Below are 20,127 nucleotides of genomic sequence, written 5' to 3' on the forward strand. Positions count from 1 at the left end.
TGAAGAGAAAATGATTCTATGACATATTTACTCATGACCTTATGACAGGTATGGAAGGATAACCCCACTATCCACAGACACGCATTTTCATCCCTTTGCAATCATGTACTTTATTATCCACTAGGTGGTTAATGGAATTTGTCTTCATGTGTCATCTAGTACTATTTTCAGAGAGCAGCCACACGCTAACATCAATGATTAACATCTCAAATGCGATCAGTTCTACAGCAGTTTTAATCAAAAGGTAAAAAAAATCACTTCTCTAAGGACTACATATGCAGTCCATTATTTAACTTGATTGAAAAACAAGTCATTTTGAAAATGAATGTGATAATTATGCTTGAGATTGACCCAACAGATGCATCAGTCAGAAGAGAGAACGTGGAGAATCCAGCTGTTAGCTGAGTTTCGAGCTTCATTATTTCTGTTTATCAAACTCATCCACATTCAACCAAGACCTTGATGTTTTGGCATGTGCTGAGGTGTGACATGCTGGTGTGAACATGAGCTAATCTCTTACTGCTCCTAATAGCAGAATAGAACACTATGAGAAATGGTACCAATAGACAAAACCTGAGATTTTACATCTTTACTTTATTGATTGTTTTGCAAATACAAGAAGGACTTTGATGTTTAACTTGCAGAGTTTACAGTACAACTACATTTTCTAGAATATTTCCTTTTTCTTTTTTTTTGCATTTTCATGGAAAAAAATCAATAAAATATAAAGTGAAATAAGTCCAATGTGATAATACAGTAGAATCATCATCTTCTTCAGGACAAAGAGTATCAACTTGTCTCATGAAGTGCTGTCAAACAGGGAATGATTTCAGTGATGTCCCAATAAACCTTCATCCCTGCAACACCAATCATTGCAACTACTGCTCAGAGTATACCTTACCTATGAACCACATCTGCGTCCACAGAGAGGGAAATGCTCAGGAGTGCTTTAATTTCTAATCCTGTTTGACAAGTGAGTTAAAAAAGTGGATTCAGAGCTTGTCGCAATTAGCTTGTGTGGACAGATGACATTTTCATAACAATACCAATATTCTACCACATCTATTGTCCTCAAGATAAAAAATTCCTGTGTGACATCCATACCTTGTTTCCTGTTGCTACAGCATCGCTGCTATATATGGAGAGAGCCTGTTCTCCTTTTATCCCCAATTTTCAGCACCATGTACTTCTTCTCTCTTGCATTAACACTGATACAAATAAGACACAGAGCTCAAATGTACAGCATGTTCGACAGTCTACAAGTACTCTTGCACACTCTTGATCAAGTGTGATCCCCAAGTTGAAGAGGAAAAGATAATCTCTTGCACAGATCTTAGCTTCTTATACCTCACAACATCCCTGTGAGGTAGGAAGAAAAACATCCCCTTTTCCAGCAACAGGAGACAAGGCAGAGAACACAGCAGACATTCCACAAGGCAGTAAGTGGAGAACCAGAAAAGCTGAAAATCAGGAGTTCTTGGCTCCTAATTCTTTGATTCAGAAACCAAGGTATTAAACTCCCAGACATTACCAGGTCATTAGTCTTTTTATAGCCATATGTTAACGATAACAATGGCTTCTGTGCGTGTGCCAGCAAAGCATAGTTCTATGGTAGAAGCAGAGTACACCTGATCCTGCCCTCAGACACTTCTCCTGTACTTTACAAACGTAAGTAAATGTTCGCTATAATTAACTAATCAGTCCTACAACTAATGTAGCAATAGATCAACATTTCATGTATAGATTTCTTAAAGAACTTGTTCACATCTATTTAAATGTTTGTGTTCTTTGGTTTTTTGGGGTTTTTTTGTTGGGTTATTTTTTCCTTTTGGAGAAGTTAATAGTAACTCCCTTCCCCTGTTGCCCGAAAACTGGCATCCATTCTGAGTACTGTCTACGTCTGAGTGAAGATGAATGAAATCCCCTTCAGGGATGATACCTATCCCCTCAGAGTAGCTCTTCACCCATCTCTGGCCCTGAAGGAAAGGACAGGCACCTTTTGCTGTGTACAGCACCACAAGGGTCAGAATTGTCACTGAACTGTCTGTATGGATTGAGGAAGAGAACTCTGGGCTGCTCTACCCAAAAGCAAAACTGTTTACACCGAGCTAAAATAGACAGGTTTTATTATATACAGATTTTTAATCTGTAAAACCTCTGTAAGCAGAACTTCAGTCCACCTCTATAGCAACAAAAATGGTCAAACTTTTAAGAAAATAACTTGTTTGGAATGAGTAACACAGGGAATACATCTAAACAGAGAAAACATGAAAATTAACATGCTGGGTTAAGGAATACTGGAGCACTGATAAATGCAGGTTCAAGTCTTCAATGCAAATTACCTATTGTCCAAATCACTGGTATATGTTAATCATGACATCAGCACTAGTCTTTGTACAACATAAGTCTTTCCCATGGGCTCAGCATCAGGTCTTTCCTACAGGTTCAGGCTGTACAAGAGCCTACCACCCATTAGCAGCCACAAGTTCAACTCATACAGCTTATACTACCGAAGCACTTTTGTACTGGCATAATGGTGTTTACAAAGGCATTTTGTTTATTTCTTTCTAGGATGAAGGATAACCTGTTACAGTATTGACAAGAGTTTGTCAAAGAATTGTTTAGGGTAAGTGCAACTATACAAAATAGTATCTCCAATCAAAACAGTTTTACTGCTATAAAACCTGTGTGTGGATCAAGGCAAATTCTGTAGCTGTTCCATGAAAAAGAAGGATTTCTTATTTTAGAATGGAAATAAAACAGTACAAAGGTTAGTACAGGAGCTAAATGTCGCAAGATTTTCCTATCGGATTCCCGAGACCTGTTTTATATTCCTTCCACAACTCACATGGATTATGGTGAATCCTTCATTCAGCCAGTATTAGAATGCCCTTCTATATCATGTCCCAACACTCCTTATTACATGTATGATAGGCATTATGTACATTTCGTGTATCTACATTTTACATGCTTTTCAGTCACTTAATATGTTCCAGTCCTGATGTCAAACATTATATCAGGAATTATTTTAACTGAAGTGTTTTAAGTGCTCCTACTTATACAAATGACAGAAATGACAGAAACCATTATGCTCGGAGAAAACACTATATTTTAGTAAATGTTGGTTTCCAGTCAGTTCATGCTGTGTATAATAAAGACATATTGTGCTGATTTGGTATGTGAGATTCAATGCTGCCATGTCACCTATTTCCAAAAATAACAAAATATAAAAATAATTTTGTAATTAACAACAGGGAAAAAAAAACCTTCACCAAACAGCAGAACCACTCTGAGATAATGTCTTTTCATTTTGATTGTCTTATGGCATTTATTCTACTTATTATAAGTTTGGGTTACAAATTCTTTAGATTTTTCTGATGCCTTGATTGGGAAGTGGTGCAGATTTAATGCTTTTACTCTTAACTATCCATATTCCCTTCTTAAGAATCTTCAAGGTGTCCACAACCTTCTCTTCCCCTGTTTCTCTGTGTAACACTGGAAGGACAGACCTCACTCCAGAAACAATATTCATTTGCCTTTGACTGGTATCTGGTGAGAAGCATTATATCTGGAGAGTAAGAGTAGTTAACGTGGGAAATTGTGCAGCTACCAGTTGTCTGCATGGGGATGGAGCCTTTTTAATCTTCCTCCTTCACACCAGCCCCATTCTAGTTTGTATGATGGAAATATAAAGGGTCACAGTTGGACTTTGGGAAGTGTAGGCTTCCTAATACCAAAAGACGCACACCGTGGAAGCAGCAGATACATTTAGGTCCCAGTTATTTCCACCAGTGTAAATAGTTTTATCACAGACTGATTAAAAGGCTCAGGAAAAGGAAAGTTCATATTCCTGATGTCTCTCTACAGATACGTACACTTGTTATAGATGACTCCAGAAAAAAAACCCCACACCTTTACAGGAGAACGGACATGATAAGTGCCGCAGTTCCAGAGCAACAGATATCAGGATACACAGAGGCAATCATAAGTTTTGCATGGTTGTTTTCTAATTCTGCGTAAAAAACATAGTATTTGGCAGACAGACTACGAGGTTTTTTTTGTTTTTTACAATCGTCATTAACATTTTAGTATAATAGGATTCAAAACTTAGGGAATATATTCACCCTTCCATTAAAATTGGTAATGTTATGAAAGCAGAATACAATTTAGGCTTATAGTCAAAGCCTGAGCTTAACTATCTGGAAACTACTTACAAAGCCCTTAAAAAATAAGAAAAGGAAAAAAAAAAGTAGAACTGCAAAACAGTCACCGATTTCTCCCATTTGGAAACAAGCCTTCTGAGAAGTTAAGCCCAGTCTGTATTTCGCATTTAAATCTGCCTCATTGGTATCAATTTCGGCGAAACCTGGCAGAAAGGAGGGAAAAAAACACAGCAGTTGGTACACAGATAAGATATAGCAGCACAACCCACCATTCACTTCCACCTCTACCAACTATGTACCATTGAAGACTACAGACACTGTATTTATTTAAATTGAACTATGTCCAGTATTTCAGAGACAAACACTCCCATAACTAAATTTTCTGATGCAAGAATATAACTGATGTGTGGTATCAGCATCTAGCCTTCCAACTTCATTTATTTTGAGATGGGTTACTGATGTAAAAATGCAAGCAGATTAAACCTGTGCAGTTGAACCCGCACTTGCCTCCTGCAGAGTCTTATGTGGCTTTCAATGCCATGAACAGCAGTAGGAGAGTTCAATGCAGATGGACAACGCTTGATGATAATATAGTAGAATACTTCTAATTGTTCCTATTTTGTAAAATTTTCCTTCTTCCATTCACATTCAATTTTACTTGATTGATGATTATATAGTATAATAATTTTAATTTTACTTTTTTTAAAGAACTTGCCTTTTTCCACTCACATTAATTTTTGTGTGAGGACACATTTATGTATTCTAGTCTTTTAATTCCCTATACTCAAAAAATCAGTTAGTGATACTATAAATGTACAGCAAACCAAGAATAAAACACAGTAAGCCTAAACAGGAAGCTGGAGAAGGAAAGAATGTGTAAATAGGAACAATACAGAAAAGACCTTTCAGAGTATGAGTGGTTAACATTTGGTTGAACTCTGACTGCAGGTCTACAGAAATACCGTGACGAATAGGTCTCCACAGAAGATCCAAGCCCCTTTAATTATCTCCTGTTCCCAGCCCTATTTAAATAGGTGCCCCAGGATGAAGAGCAAAAATAACTCATGTGATCTTGCTTGTTCAGGATGAAAAACAGTTCCACGGACAATCTGTCTCCTAGTTGATTAATGTGTCCCATGGAAACCTCACCTACTGCATCCTTCTGCCTCCTTAACCCATCTTTTTCAGTTAAAAGTACTAATGACGCTAACTCATGAAAGAATGATACAAGGGCCTTTTCAAGCATTAAAGCCTCTTTCTTTTAGAAGTACAGGGTTGTATTTTCTGTACCAGTTATTTCTGATATCTTTCCTCCAGCCAGTATGTGTCATCATTTATTACCTTATGAGAGTAACCACAGAGGAAAGCTTAGCTCATGAAGAATGTGTTTACATATCAAATGCTAATGAAATGTTTTCAATGGATGGCAACCATTCATTGATTTTTTCAAAGTTGTGTGTGAACTAGGATAATAAAGAGATCTAATAGGTACAAGTGTAGAAGAGAAACTCCCTGAGTGCATCAGCATTCCTGGGGTAGTTCCAGAAATGTTTCAACGTTTCAGAGTGCAAGTTCTGATGTGCCTTGCATAATTTAGGCCTATTTCTGCCTCCACCAGGGATGGTTCCATTGAGGTAAAGGTAAAAGCTGGAGGATGAAGATAGAACCACCAAGAACTGTATTCTGCAAATGACAAAAGGCAACTACTGGAGGAGATTACTCTTTCTAATGTTGCAGATTTCGGTGCCATCAAAACATCAAGTGTTTCACATCTGATGAGCATATTATGTTAAATGTAATGTCTGCCCATCTGATGCTAACAGCTGTCATTTGTGTGTATCACACTCTGCTTCAGGAAGGGTCTGGGGCCCATGAGTGTGATGTGTCACAATGCCTGCTGAAGGTAATGGAGGTGACAAGAGCTCAGCAACACTCAGAACTGGACCCAAACTGGACCCAAATTCTTTGCTCTACATAACATGTGATTAAATAAGCAGAAAAATGCAAGTGTAACACAAGTTTGTGCTTAGAAAACAAGGAGTACTCAAATCTGAAATGCGGAAAGCCTCCCGAGTCCACTACTTTAAATCCTAGTACTGCAGTCAATTCAGTGTCACGCTGTGCTAAGAGCACAGCATTTGGTAAGGACTGAAGGTCCTTAATGTAGACTGTTTCACAGTCTACAGAGTGGATACTTTCTTACAGCACCTCCTAAGCAACATTCTCATTATTATTTCACCTATGGGAAGAACATCTTATCTTGGAAGCTTCAAAATACTTTGCTTATGTTGAACAGGTGTACAGGGAGAAGTTTGCCTGGGCAGCCCAATACATGGCCTTTGAACTGGTAAGAAGACAGAGCCTCACAGATTCCCTGCAATTCAAGCCTGTTGACTGTCTGATTTCCAAACCCTAACTATACTTTTCAGCTACACAAACAGCTCTGTGCTCATTTAATTGTTTTTCTATGTAGCAAATGTTCTTTCAGGGCCTGATTCTGAATAGTGCTGAGTCTTAATAAGTTGGTAACCTTGACCAGTGTGCAAAAGCAAGTTATTGATCCAAATGTAAAAAGAGACCCTAAAAAAAAAAGTTTGCATATTTGTTAAAAGTTGCTTACCTCATTAAATTAATAAAAGTTGCTTTTCTTATTAACTCCTATTTTGTATTTAATTTCAGATAAAATCAAAAAATTCCATCATCATATATATATGTATATATGATACAAAAGTCACAAAAACACAACATCCATTTAAAAATCAAGTCAATCCTGCAACAGCCTCAAAAGAAAATGTTTCTCAAAGAAAAATGTAATTCCAGAAAATAAAACCAATATCCTGTACCATTTTGTACTCAATTGGACAGTCACTTTCTTTTTAAACATAAATAATTTATTTTTAAACATTCTTTTTAAACATTTCTATTTAAGCATCTGCCTTGACAGATGTTTTTCCTATTCTCCACACTATCTTTCAAGAACATTTTGTAAAACTGATGTTTTACATTAAGAAAAAAAAAAGGTAGGGAGAGGGGGGAGATTTTAGACTTATCCTGATTATTTTTATAATGAAATACATCTGCAAAAGTATGTCCTATCATGGTTTCATCAATGGTATAAGCCAGTACAAGCCCAAACAGATTGCCTGCCAAGGTGATCTACATGCTAGGCTACAGCAAATCTGATTTAAGCATACAAGATAAGCCAACATTTTGTCTTCACAGCACAGTAAAATTGAGGGTGAATTGTTCATGTTTTATATGAGCCAGTCTATAATGAAGATTGTTAAGTTTAAATCATGTTTCCTTTGACATTTTGTTGTTGCAAATGTTCTTTAGGAGATGTTTTTCCAAGTAAGCAGGTTGTGAAAATGGGACTGTATAATCAAATGTGACACAAATAAGGCCATGCAGACTATGAAGTTCTCCTCTGCAAATAGGAGTAGTCTGCATGGGGTGAGGTAGTTATATACAAAGCTACAGCAACCCCTTAAAATCTCATTTCTAGTGAACCTACAGAGATATTTGTTTTAGTTCAGATCATTCATTGCATCCACTGAAAAAAAATGCTAGAAAAAGAGGTGAACTCTTCATTTTTCCCCAATTAGTTCTGTTTCAAACTAGGCAAATATGATCCTGCTTTTACTATGGCAATACAGTATCACTAAAGCTCCTGTCACCCATATAAAACCAAGATGTCTCATTCAGTGAACACAAATAATCACAAGCACAAGACCTACTGTTGCAAGAAAGCCTGAGGCAGTCTTGAAACATGGAATAAAGGACCAAGAATGCTGCTTTCTGAATAAATGCCTATCACAATGCTCAAATCTTTATTTTCTGAGCTTCAAAACTAAGTGAAGGACATACCATTGTTTGGTATAGATGAAAACTGGGCCATCAAGGGTCCAATATTATACAATAGTAACCCAGTCTTGCTGTCAAAGATTTCAACAGATTTGGTAAGGATTTCAATGAGAAGACGACTTGGACATGTGGTCTGGAAATGCACTTTAGAGGAGGGGTGACAAAAAAAGGGAGGGAGGGAGGGAGGGAAGGAGGGAGGGAGGGAAGGAGGGAGAAAGGAAAGAATGAAGGAAGGAAGGAAGGAAGGAAGAAAGGAAGGAAGGAAGGAAGGAAGGAAAGAGCGAGCTAGTGTGCTTCCATGCCACAAGTTTAACAAACAAATCAGCGGTTCATGCTTTCCATCCAAAGTGCTGTAGAGATGTCAAGCACTTTTGTAATGACTCACCTGTATGTCACACTGACTCCTGTGCATACTTTGGCAGGGGTACACACTTTGCAAACATGCCTTACTTTGAAAGCATTTATGCAAGCCACCTGCTTTCAAGGAAAGTACCTGTAAATGCATAAGCCAAGCAGCACCTACGTTTTTCATGCCCACAGGTGCTTTAGTGCAACTCATGATTTCATGCCTGACTACGGCAGCCTTGCAGAGCAGACTGTGCTCTCTGGACAACAAGGAAACTGTGCCTGTGGAGTGTCCCTTACTGATCCTAGTAAGACATATCCCAGGGACCCAGACAGTGGATTGCTCCAATACTTTTCATCAACTGCTAACTTCAGGCTACATTAAGTATTTGAAATTTATACCTCTCCTTTGTAACACTTCCAGAAAAGCAGCAAGGAACTTGCTGGGTGGTGCTACTCTTTTCTTTGGACCTAACAGTCTTGCCTTATCACACCTGCTGCAAAGCTTTACCTCATAGCCCATCATTTTACGCTTCGCACTTCTCTCTCTGAATTTTTTGGTTGTTTTTGTCCTCATTGCCTTGAGCACAGGCTTCTGGCCTTTACTTTGGGAAAAACACATTTAATTGAATACATATATATTGGTCACCTGAACAAAAAAAAAGCCCCAGATCCTTCCAAATAAACAGGTTTTGAAAAAATAAGGGCTAGTGTGTTCCAAAAACAGAGGTCCTTTCCTGTAGTTTACATCTATGCAAATGCTTACTAAACATCATGCCTTCAAATTCATTATGAAGTTACTCCCCAAATTAAATACAAAAGAACAAAACAAAGTGACTGATTGCAATAGTTACAAACTGTAGTGGTTTGAATCTTGTTTTCCCCCAGTGGCTAAGAAAAATGGTAAAACCCCAAGGGGTGGTAACCCCTGGAAGTTTTGAAGTTCTGTCCAATGGGCGCTCCTGCAAAATGCAAACATTCCACAAGCAAATGGAAGAGAAGAGTTGTAGTTTGTTTGTTGGAAGGAGTGGTGGCCATGTTGTAGAGCCACGAGGAAAGGGGCTCGTAGCCCCTTGGGCCCTCTGGGGCCCCCCAGCCCCTGGCTGGGGGTGGACTGCAAAGACTTGGAACAGTGTTAGACTGGACTAAGTATCTGTAGTTAAGCCGGGAGATGTTTTTCTCCACCGTGGGCAGTGGAGACAGAGCAGAAAGCAGAGATGCAGCGTTCAGAGACTCTGGCTAAGAGCCAGGACAGATAAGAACTGAACCGGAGAAGCAGCAGAAACGGTATGCACCGCAGAGAAGACTCCTGGAAGGAGAGCCAGGAAAAAGAGAGCCAGTAGCTGAGAGACAGAGGTTTTGGGGGTAAGAACTAAACCAGACCCCCCCCAAACTCCTTTGAGACCTCCGAGAAAGGAGGAGTAGATAGACTCCTATTCGAGAGGAGCTTTGGAGTACAGCAGTACCGGAGAGAGAGAGGAGCTAAGAAGCTCAAAGACGTCCCAGAGTTTGACTGGGATGGCCAGATGGAATGCAGAGGGGGGTGACCTTGCTTCCCCCCCCGCTGCTGCCACGTTGGCAGTTGAGACAGAGCACAGGAGCTCTGGTGGAACTCTTGAGGCAAAGGCTTGCAACTGAAGCTGCCCAAGATGTTCTGACTCAGGGGTGAATCCCCTGAGGAAGGGACTTTCACGAAGATGCCCCTGCATTTCGTGATATGCCTGTGATGACGCGAGTTTTGTCCCTGCTGGCAGTCCACAGGTGAGGCCTTTGCTTGGACCGAAGGAGAGCCGAGGGGCTTGGAGACCCCCTTGTGTGTATTGAAAAGAGATCCAGCTACAACAACCCAGCTATCAACTGCTGCATGGAAGACAGATGAGGAGAACCTGCTGCCTTAGAACATCCTGCTGCTCAGAGACTAGAAGGGATCTGTCCTTCTTCCCTCCTGGACTTTTATTTGGAGGGGAGAAAAGATCTGATCCATTGTAAATACTTATGTCATGGTAGAGATAGTTGTGATCATGTGTATAATGTATTATAATATTTATTTGTATAGTCATTGTAATATATTCCCCTTCCCCCATTTGGAGTCTGGTGTGTTTTGTCTGGAAAAACCCATCTCACATTAGGTTGAGATGTGGGGGGGGGGCTTAAGACTAGGGAATTAGATTTTTGGGGCTATCTCAAACCATGACACAAACCTACAAAGTTCATTTTTAATTTTAGATGCTAGCTGTTTGACAGATTGATCAGTGCAAGAAAAAGATGTCCTGACATTATCAAAGTTTTAAAAAATTGATAATTTTTTCCTAGATCAAAGTCAGAGGCTGAATAATTTCTTTTGCACACAGAATTGCTGAATATGGAAGTTTGCTTCCACTTTAAATTAAAAAATAATAATGACTTTACCTGGAAAATTAGTAACCTACCAAAGTGATTCTGTAGCAGCTTTCTGCACTCTGCAGTTGCAGACCAATTGTCTTTAATCAAAATTTTTTCTCAGATAAATTAAGCTATTTTCAGCAGTGAATAGCTCTTTATTTAAAATTTTCTAAAGAAAAACATACGCTATCATATTTAGTTATCAGAAATGCTCTCTTACGCACACAGGAAATGAATGGAATTTCACAGGCTCATTGCTCTGAAAGTTTTACTTACTACCAACAGTATGCTCAAAGCCTTATTATGAAACTCTTTCACTTAACTGAATGCTCTGCAGTCTTTCAGTTATGTTCTATTGCTCTGCCATGAAACTCTACATAGAAGAAGAGTACTTTGTTTCACTACTAAATTTTCCCCAACTATTTTTACAGCAGCATTTGCATAGTCATACTTGCTGTCTTTGCCAAAGGAGGGCTGAACTGCCCCAAAAGACTTCACAAAACAAAAGAAAAAAATTTGTGATGTTCATGCAGGGGAAGGCCATGAAGAAACTATATTATCAACCATACATGCATTCAGTTACACCCTAGTGTGCTACAGCTTTCCATTAATAATCCATTTTTGTGTTTGTAAATGAGACAAGAATAAATGTCAAAAGGCAGGGGCTTTCTGAATTAATGCAGAGCATAAGTTCCATTCATAGAAGACAAAGGGAGAGACAAAGCAAAGATATCAATGGTAGAACAGTTCACTGACTGGCACTACTAACACAGAGTGGACACATGTCACTCCTGTTGAGAAGACTTACAACTCCACCTAAAGACAGCATGGAAACTTAGCAACATACACTTAGGTAAACTGACTTATACAGTGGAAAAATAAATATTCATCCACTTCTCCAAAATGATCAGCTCCCTCTTCAAAGCATAAAAGTTTCCTTTCCACTTGTCCTTTTAGTAATTTCTCCATCTCTCCTGGTTTTCCTAGCGTCTGATGCTTCTGATGCTTCTGACATAATCACACTAGATTAGCCTTAAATTACATTTTTATTGTAAATCCCACAGGCAATCTATTCAGTCCTCACCTATAAAGAAGAAACTTACTTCATCTACAAGTCTTCATGTGATGAACACTTGTGGAGAATATTTGTTTTGACTCCAGACTAACTATATGGGTTTGTAAAATTACTTACTGCAAAGTCACAGCCAGTGCTTTTCTTGATATCATTCACTGTCAGTCCTTCCCAGATTTCTATGAGAGTCAATCCCTTCTTCTTGTCCACATCAAACACCGCCTACAAAGATCAAAAAGCACACAATTATTTTTTTTTATTACCAAAGCAGCAAACAGGGATGTAAATGGTAATATTGTACAAAACGGTGTGCTGAAGTAGGTAGCATTCCCTCAGTAACAAAAGATGCCACTATCAATTGGTTTCAATTTTCTGACTGATCACTAAAGATTTCTGCTACATTTTTTTGAATCTGAAAGAATTTAAAATACTACATGTGTTAGTTTTGTGGGACAAATGTACAACTGTTTATCCCTGCAGGAAATGAGGACCATGCCTGCCACTCCCATTTGGTGAGAATGGGAAGTTCAAAGGAAAGGGCTGAAACGTTCTTTGCTGCAAGACAATGCCCAGCAAGAGACCATGAAAGAAACAGGAAAAGTGAACATCTCCCTCATTGTTTTATTTAATTTTAAGGCCAGTAGAGAGTACAGATCACCTTTGTCTCATTGTAAGTTTCTCCTACAGTTACTGCACACCCAGTGCAAATGTTAGTATTTTCAGAAGCTAGCAATGAACATTTCTTGCTGTATGTTCAATAGAAAGCCTGGGCGGAAATGGTTGAAGGAGCAAAGTTCCTGATGTCTTCATAAGATATGCAATCCAATTCTGAGACTTACAAGCACATCACATAAAAACACCTGTAAAACAATGCGCACTTTAATAGTGCCTACCAGAGGGAGATACACAGGTTGCAAGCTAGTTGCCAGGGAAACCATAAGGTTTAAAGTAATTTTCCTTGAAAATAAAAGTTCAGTACCAAAAGACCAGTGAAAATTGAACTTGGAATAAAAGTTCAGTCTTAAGCTCATCACAGAAGTGTACTGAAGACTAGCTGTCCTCTGGGCACGAGACCACTTTATGGGACTAAAAAATGACAGCTCCTCTAAGTCTTAAAAGAGAAGCTGGTCATAAAGGAACATGCACACTAGGATGCTACTGTGGTAACAGAATTTGCAACATTATCTAAATGCTGTTGTACATTTGTGTCATCTCCCAATAAAGCCACAAGATCTGGCAAGTGATGAATCTTAAGAGAAATTTTGCTTATTGTTTATTTTATATCAGTTTTTGTTCCCTCTCATTTTCTTTGTACCTTATATTTGTATGTGGCCAGTGAGTAGAGGACTGGAAAAAACTTCCATATTTTAATTTATTTTTCCTTACGTTGTGAAGAAAAATCCTTTAAATGTAGCAACATACCACTGGAGAAAGCAAATTCTACATCAGCATCTTTGATGCATTCTACTTGGCATGATAGATGGCTCACAGAGGGACTACTTTAAGTCCTTAAAAATGTAAACACTGATAATAAAAGGAGTATGATTACAGCAAAAACCTTAAGTCACTTATCCTTTGCTGAAAAGATCCACTAATGTACTTTGAGAAGCAGCAATATCAGATGCTCATATATACTTGCACAGGAGAATAAACTGCTTCACTAACGGAATCAAGTAAGAACAAAAGACTTAAAGCTCTGCTACAGCTACAGGTATATCTGAAACAGTCTGTAGTACACACCGAGAAAGATGCCGATTGTCTAATTTATATGTGTTCTGCTGGGGGAAAACAAAAAAAAATCAAAAAACAAACAAACAAAGAAAAAAACCAACAACAAACTCCCCCCCACACAAAAAAAAAAACCAAACCAAAAGCAAAACAAAAACAAAAAGAAGAAAAACACACACAAAAAAAAACCAAACAAAAAAACACAAAAAACCCCACAAGCAAACAAACAAAAAAAACCCAAAACAAACAAAACCCCCCCAGGAAAAAAAAAAAAAACGAAAAACAAAAAACCAAAAACCAAAACACCCCCCCACACACATACAAAAATAATAAAACAACCAAAAAACCCCAAGCTGTGATTACAGCTGTACTTTAAGATTTGCATCTCACAGCAAATTTTCAGGAATACTTTGGGAAAAATAAAGAGATACACACTTTTCATGCCTGTCATACATGGCATCTTTGTTCTGAAAGTGTCTAAGTGTACAGTTCAGCATGCAGCATGTCATAGCTTTAAAAGGAAAGATATGAGCCCCAAGACCTTTGGACCTGAGCTCCAAGGGTGTCTTTTCCCTCCAGTGGCAACAGATACTAAACATATTCTTCATTTTTACTAAGCTCTACTACTTTCATTTTGGATGGAGGAGGAATTTGTTAGCAAGGATTCAAGAAAAGTACTTTACCTTCTCTGTAATGATGCGGTCAACACACTGTTTCCCAGTAAGTGGCAAGCTGCATTTTTCCAAGATTTTATGGACATTGCCCTGTGTTTAATAATATAGAGACGAACAAAAATTTTCAAAAACAACACAACTTACTCAGAATTCAAATACATACACGAAAATCACAGCTGTAGTCATTCTGTGTTATTGAAACATTCAGTATATTCAGAACACTCTTTGAATTCACTCCTATGGCAGACTACATCTCTGGCAATTTGGGACAGTTATTACTTAAATCCTACATAGAGGAAGATGACCAATAAGAATCTTACTGTACCACTGAGTGGACTCCTAAGTTTAGAAGTTCTGCATACTGCTGCTTAATAATCTGCCCTTCCTGTGAGGACAAAAAATACATGGGACCTCACCAATGACACATGAAAGAAAAAAATTAAAAATCCTGGGAAAAATATTACCTCATGAGAAGACATAGCTTCTGATATGAAGCTGGACAGGTAAGATTTGGGTCGTGGGTTTTTGGGAGTGATCTCCTCATCTTTTTTTAATTTCCTTTTTTTCTTTTTTTCTTCCTTCTTTTAGTAAGAGTTCACAAATGGCTTTAAAACCTACTAAATTAATGTAGGCTTCAAGAGCTCTGAATGGATATAAAAAAAATAGATTGCTACATTTTTCATCAGTATTTGTGTTTTACAGAGGTACCATTAAGTGCACATTTCTCCCATTATCCCATCCTTTTATTTTTTTCTCTAATTATCAATTTTCAGTTCAGAACTCTCAGAGTGTAACATGTCTCATTTAACCATCTAAATGCAATACTCAAAAAATTTACCATCACCAGTTTGCCTTAAGGCTTAATATAAACTCAGGAACCACCTTGCAGCCAGTTTGACTCCCGAGTGAAAACAAGATAAGCAATCCATGTGCGTTTGAATATATTTTTTTTCTGTGAAGAACTATTTCTTCATTCTAGTTACTTTCAATTGATCTACTTATATCCTGTCCCTCTTGAGGACATTCTTACACACTTTGCCTAAGAGCCAAGACTAATCTGCGCTATTCATAAATCATAAACATATCAGATACACTTTTCAGCCCTATAAAATGAAGTGTCTCTTTCTGGGACCTAATTGAGATTTAAATGCATGGACTTGCAGAGGTGGCAGCTTGAATGGCTCCTGTGTCCCTGATAACTGATACATTTGAGCTTCTTAACGCTTGAGCTGAAGAATATTGTATTACCAGTTGGCACTGAAGATGACATGCGTTTCCTGATCTTTTCAAAGGCTGGATTCAATGATCTTAGAGGCCTTTTCCAACCAAAACGATTCTGTGACTTTTGGAAGACATCCATCAGGTAGGATGTAAGAACAGCAATCTGAATGGAATGCTTTTCTACCATCTGAATTTATACAGGACTTGTTCAGATAAAGGAAAAGACTGTTGTGTAGATATATAAAGCCTTAAGGTGTTCCTTAAGTAAAAAAATTCTGTGGCTGAAGAACCAAAATGTCCTTAATCTTGCACAACACAGTTTGAGAAAGGAGATTTCAATTCAGTGCTCCATGTTTCAGTCATGTCCAAATCAAGTGCTTTCAACCAGTTTCCATTCTATTTTTCTGAATAGTGTAGAAAACTCTTTTCACAAAATGGAACAATTACCAGCCTTACTTTACTATGTTTTGCAAAACATGTCAATGATGGTATGGGGGTAAGAACTTGACTTTTAATTCTCTCAGGCAGTATTTAGCAGATCAGACACAGATGCATAGTGACTGTCTAGACATTAAATGACAACCTTCTATTCTATTATTTTTTTCTTCATGGTTATAAACAAAGAGGTAGTTTAGAAAAAAATAAATTAAAAAAGAGGCTAATGAATTAGACTTCAGGTTCATTTCCCAAGTGTCTCACAGTGACCTAAGCATACGGAGCAAAAATTGGAACACCCTTCTACAGATATGCCCTCCTGGTTTCTGATATGCTGTGACACACAGATTTTCTGATGCAGAGACTGCTTCTGGGCAATGCTATTTGTCCTTGATGAACTCAACCTCATAAAGCAGTTTAGTCCCTTTCTTATAGGCTTAATTATTTGAGATCTTATATCGTTCTATTGATCATCCACAACTTCGTTAGCTGGCTGTGAAAAGTGTTTGTTCTTGTTTCAACCATGCAGGCTGCTAATTTCAGTTAGGTATCCCTACTTCTTTTATAAGGCAGTGACGAGCCCTTCCGCATCCACTTTCTCCGTGCCCTCATTATCATGTATATTTCTTCGTTACCCCTCCTCAATAGTGCTTCTTAAGCTGAAGAGTCTTCTACAAATCTCATTCCATGTTCTCTCATCCAACTTCTGTATCTTTTGTTTTTCAATACACATACAAGTTTAGGTAATTAAAAATGTAGTTAATTTGGGACTGAGTGTATTTATTTGTATCTGTAACACACTACATATCAGAATTTAAAAAGAGGAAAATTCTTTGAGTATTTGAGTGTTAAGACAGATACTAGTTTCATCCTCATAATTAACTGTAAATTATGTTTTGCCTGTGCTGCAAGGACTCAGACTATTTCTATGTTAAAAACTTCAGTGTCTGTACTAAAAAGAGAAGGGCTATTAAACTCTTGGAAAAATTTAATGTTTAACAAGCCATTACTGTTATACAAAAAATCTTGATAAGGATTGAAAGATCATTCACAAGACAAAACTGTGCCCAAGAACTACCTATTGCAGCAACTCTTGAACATTTCCATTGAAGGTACTGAGTATATTCTATGTTTTCCACTGTATTTTCATCCATCAAATCTTGACTGTTGTTGATATACAGCAAATTTTGGCATCTGATGCTAGGTTTCTTATTTATTTGGAGAGTAAGATGACAGAATTGTGCCTTTTACTCAAAAGCCAACAGACAAGAGTGTGTCTCAGTACATGCAGACATTTCTTTCATTCAATAGCACACTGGGCTTTAAGCAGGATGAAACACTGCTCCTCTGATACATAGATTCAGATGCAATAAGTTTGCAAGAAAATCTTCAGTGTAAAAAATTAAAAAGCAGTCACACCCAACAAAAGGCTTCTGACTTCCAGAACTGGCCTCACGGGTGCTATATTTGCTTGTCTTTTAAATAAAAAAAAAAGTACCTGAAAACTTTAACGGCAGTTTTTGATTTCTAAACATGAGATTTCTATTTTTTATCATCTTAACTTTTGAGGAAACAAGAGGCATTAGTATGAAGACCCCAAAAACATACTAGGTAAGAGGAAAGAGTGCCATTTTAAAAAAAGAATAAAATAAAAATAATGCATAGAGTTTAGTTTGACAATGCATCCTCACAAAAGCAGAAGAAATAATTTATGAAAGCCTGTAACTGGCTCTCCTGAAGTGCATAGGAGGCACAGCATGCACGTTAGTGCCCAAAGTAGGTATATGTATGCAAAAATAAATGATTCAATGACTGGACCGTTCATAACAGTAAAGCTATCTGTGCTTTCATTTTTTCAGGTTTCAGTACTCTCACAGAGAAAAAAACCCAGCAAACAATTTTCAAACACTGTTTTGAAAAAATATTTCAGCAATAGTGTCTCTAAATAGAAAAACTGGCTTGAATACTTACACCTTTCCTGGACTCTGAGCCTTAACCAAATTCCACAGTAAGTAGAAATTTAGCATAAATATTTATTGAGATCACATTAACACCCGAAGTGTATGTATGAACAAATGGATAACTACATATGTAGTTTTTGGGAGGCTCTGGGCTAGTGATGCAAGTCATAAGGATGAATTTGCTTTTTAATTTCATTTATTTATTTATGTGTACCAGCATGAAAACTGTTGGCTTAAACTCAGGCCTGTCACTGACAATGTGCCCCTGGAGATCACAGCTTAGTATAAACTGTGAAACTACTACATTTTTCAATTTTTTTTTTAAGTGAAAATTAATTCTTGACATCTCATTAAAAATCACACAATTGCTACTATACTTACTTTCATATTTACGTATTTGCTATAGCTTACCATGCAAATTCCTTATGATTGCCTATATGCATTCTGACAAGGATCTTATTTTCAACAATACACATTAATTCTTGTTGCAGACATACAACAAATTTGGAATACCAGAAACCCAGAACTTAAACAAGAAGTGCATTTTTAAACATTCTGTATAGAGATTTTTGTCCTTCAGTACATTTTTCTTGTATTTTGCACAGTCCCATGTTAGAAGATTCAAATGAAGAGTTTCCTACGATCTTTTGTGGGGGACTGCTTATGTCTATAGCACTGCACCCACAAAGAACTCTTTCAATTAACCACTAACACATAATGATGTAAGGCAGTCTGCATCTCATCAAAAAGATCTGTTCTATTAAGCTGTCGGCACCAATTTGACTGGCAATTCAAAGGTAAATACCTTTCCATCATAACAAGTATTTAGCCACGGGGAACCTCATTTTTCAGATTATTTTGAGGCAAAGAGTAGGGCAGCTTCTACTTTAGCTCTGGCAATTGCCACCCCCATTAAATTTGCATGAAGTAGCTAAAAAAACATGTGCAGCTTTTAAACACCAAGTTAATATTTCATTTTTTTCCGCATGGTGAATGATTCACTTACAAGAAGAAAGGAACCATCCTAACCTAGCCTCAGTTGCACCACCATAATAAGTAACAGCAAAACTATCAAATCTCACAAAGAAGCAGAATTAATGTCTCTTTTTTTCCACTTTCTTCTTTTTATTTTTTTTTTTTTTTTGGTATAGCACAAAACACTCATTTAGAAAGAAGTGGCAGAGCCTTACCTTGGCTGAGTGTTCCATGGTGACGACGACTTTGGTCTGTGCACTGGATACCAGGTCCATGGCACCCCCCATCCCTTTCACCATCTTACCCTAAAATTAAATTTTAATGGAAATGTAACATTTTTATTATTTAAAAAAAAAAAAAAGAGAGAGAGAATATTCTGGCTGCAGTGACAGCACAACATGGTCACTTTTTCCTGCATTGAAACCCCACCTATTTCATAACCACTGTATTCAAACACCAACAGAGCTTCACCAGAGTGAAAACAGCTTTCTCTTTCTAGGGTCTATATGATGCAAATAGAAGAAGAATGATGAGTAGAACAAGGAGACCCACTGCTATGGCTGGTGCCCTGGGGTGTAACCAAAATCTGAGTAGTACCATTGGCTTAATGGGACACTGACACTGAGGAGCAATGAATTTAGTTCCAATGGCTCTGTCACTAGAAAAGCTAAGTGTTCATCCTCCTATTGATAAAAATGTCATTACTTCCTCAAAAGAAATCTTGGCTTATGACATCTAGTAACAAGAACATCTGAGCACTATCCACCTTCCAGTTTAGAAAGTCACTTGCCAGTTTAGAAAGTCATGCCTTGCATCACTGTATCAGCACAAACCAATGTTTTGATCTATTCCAGATGTATGTAGAGGCCATTTCAGAATATGGGCAAATAAATAAATGTGGCTCAGTAATCACTTGTGTTTGTGCCTCAAACTAAGCAATGCTTTCAGCCTCGGGACTCATTCTGCTCTCGAAGAGTGTCAGAACTGCACCTGTTATGACAGCAGCTGTCTTACGGCTTGGTGTTCAGCTACCTTTACTTTTACTTTCTGTAGTGCTACAGCATTCAATCCCTGCCTGCTTCCATCACCTTAAACTGGACGCACCTGATCTTAGAACAGATCCAAACTTGGCACACTTCTGACAGGAAATGACTATAGGTTTAAAGTTCTATCAGTATGAGCAGAGCAATCATTTTTGAACAACAAGCACTAGACCCAATCATCAAACATGGCAACAACCTCATATACCAATCCAGAGTTGCTGAGGAGGGCAAAAAGGGGAGTGGAACACCATGATAGGAGAGGTT

General features: G+C 37.8%; 1 protein-coding gene across 1 annotated transcript in view; it reads right to left on the bottom strand.

The window, feature by feature from the left end:
- Positions 1-574: 574 nt before the first annotated feature.
- OXCT1 (3-oxoacid CoA-transferase 1) overlaps positions 575-20,127 on the bottom strand; it is an 88,967-nt gene continuing 69,414 nt past the window's right edge. The window contains exons 14-17 of the mRNA XM_027712704.2: positions 19,036-19,125; positions 14,238-14,318; positions 11,947-12,048; positions 575-4,366 (exon numbers count right to left, since the gene is read on the bottom strand). Of these exons, the coding sequence (XP_027568505.1) occupies positions 4,331-4,366; positions 11,947-12,048; positions 14,238-14,318; positions 19,036-19,125 (309 nt within the window). The 3' untranslated portion in view covers positions 575-4,330. The remainder of the gene's footprint in view (positions 4,367-11,946; positions 12,049-14,237; positions 14,319-19,035; positions 19,126-20,127) is intronic.

The sequence above is a fragment of the Pipra filicauda genome, unplaced genomic scaffold (assembly GCF_003945595.2).
Source record: "Pipra filicauda isolate LSUMZ 115617 unplaced genomic scaffold, ASM394559v2 scaffold52_size3558583_pilon, whole genome shotgun sequence".
Taxonomy (NCBI): Eukaryota; Metazoa; Chordata; class Aves; order Passeriformes; family Pipridae; genus Pipra; species Pipra filicauda.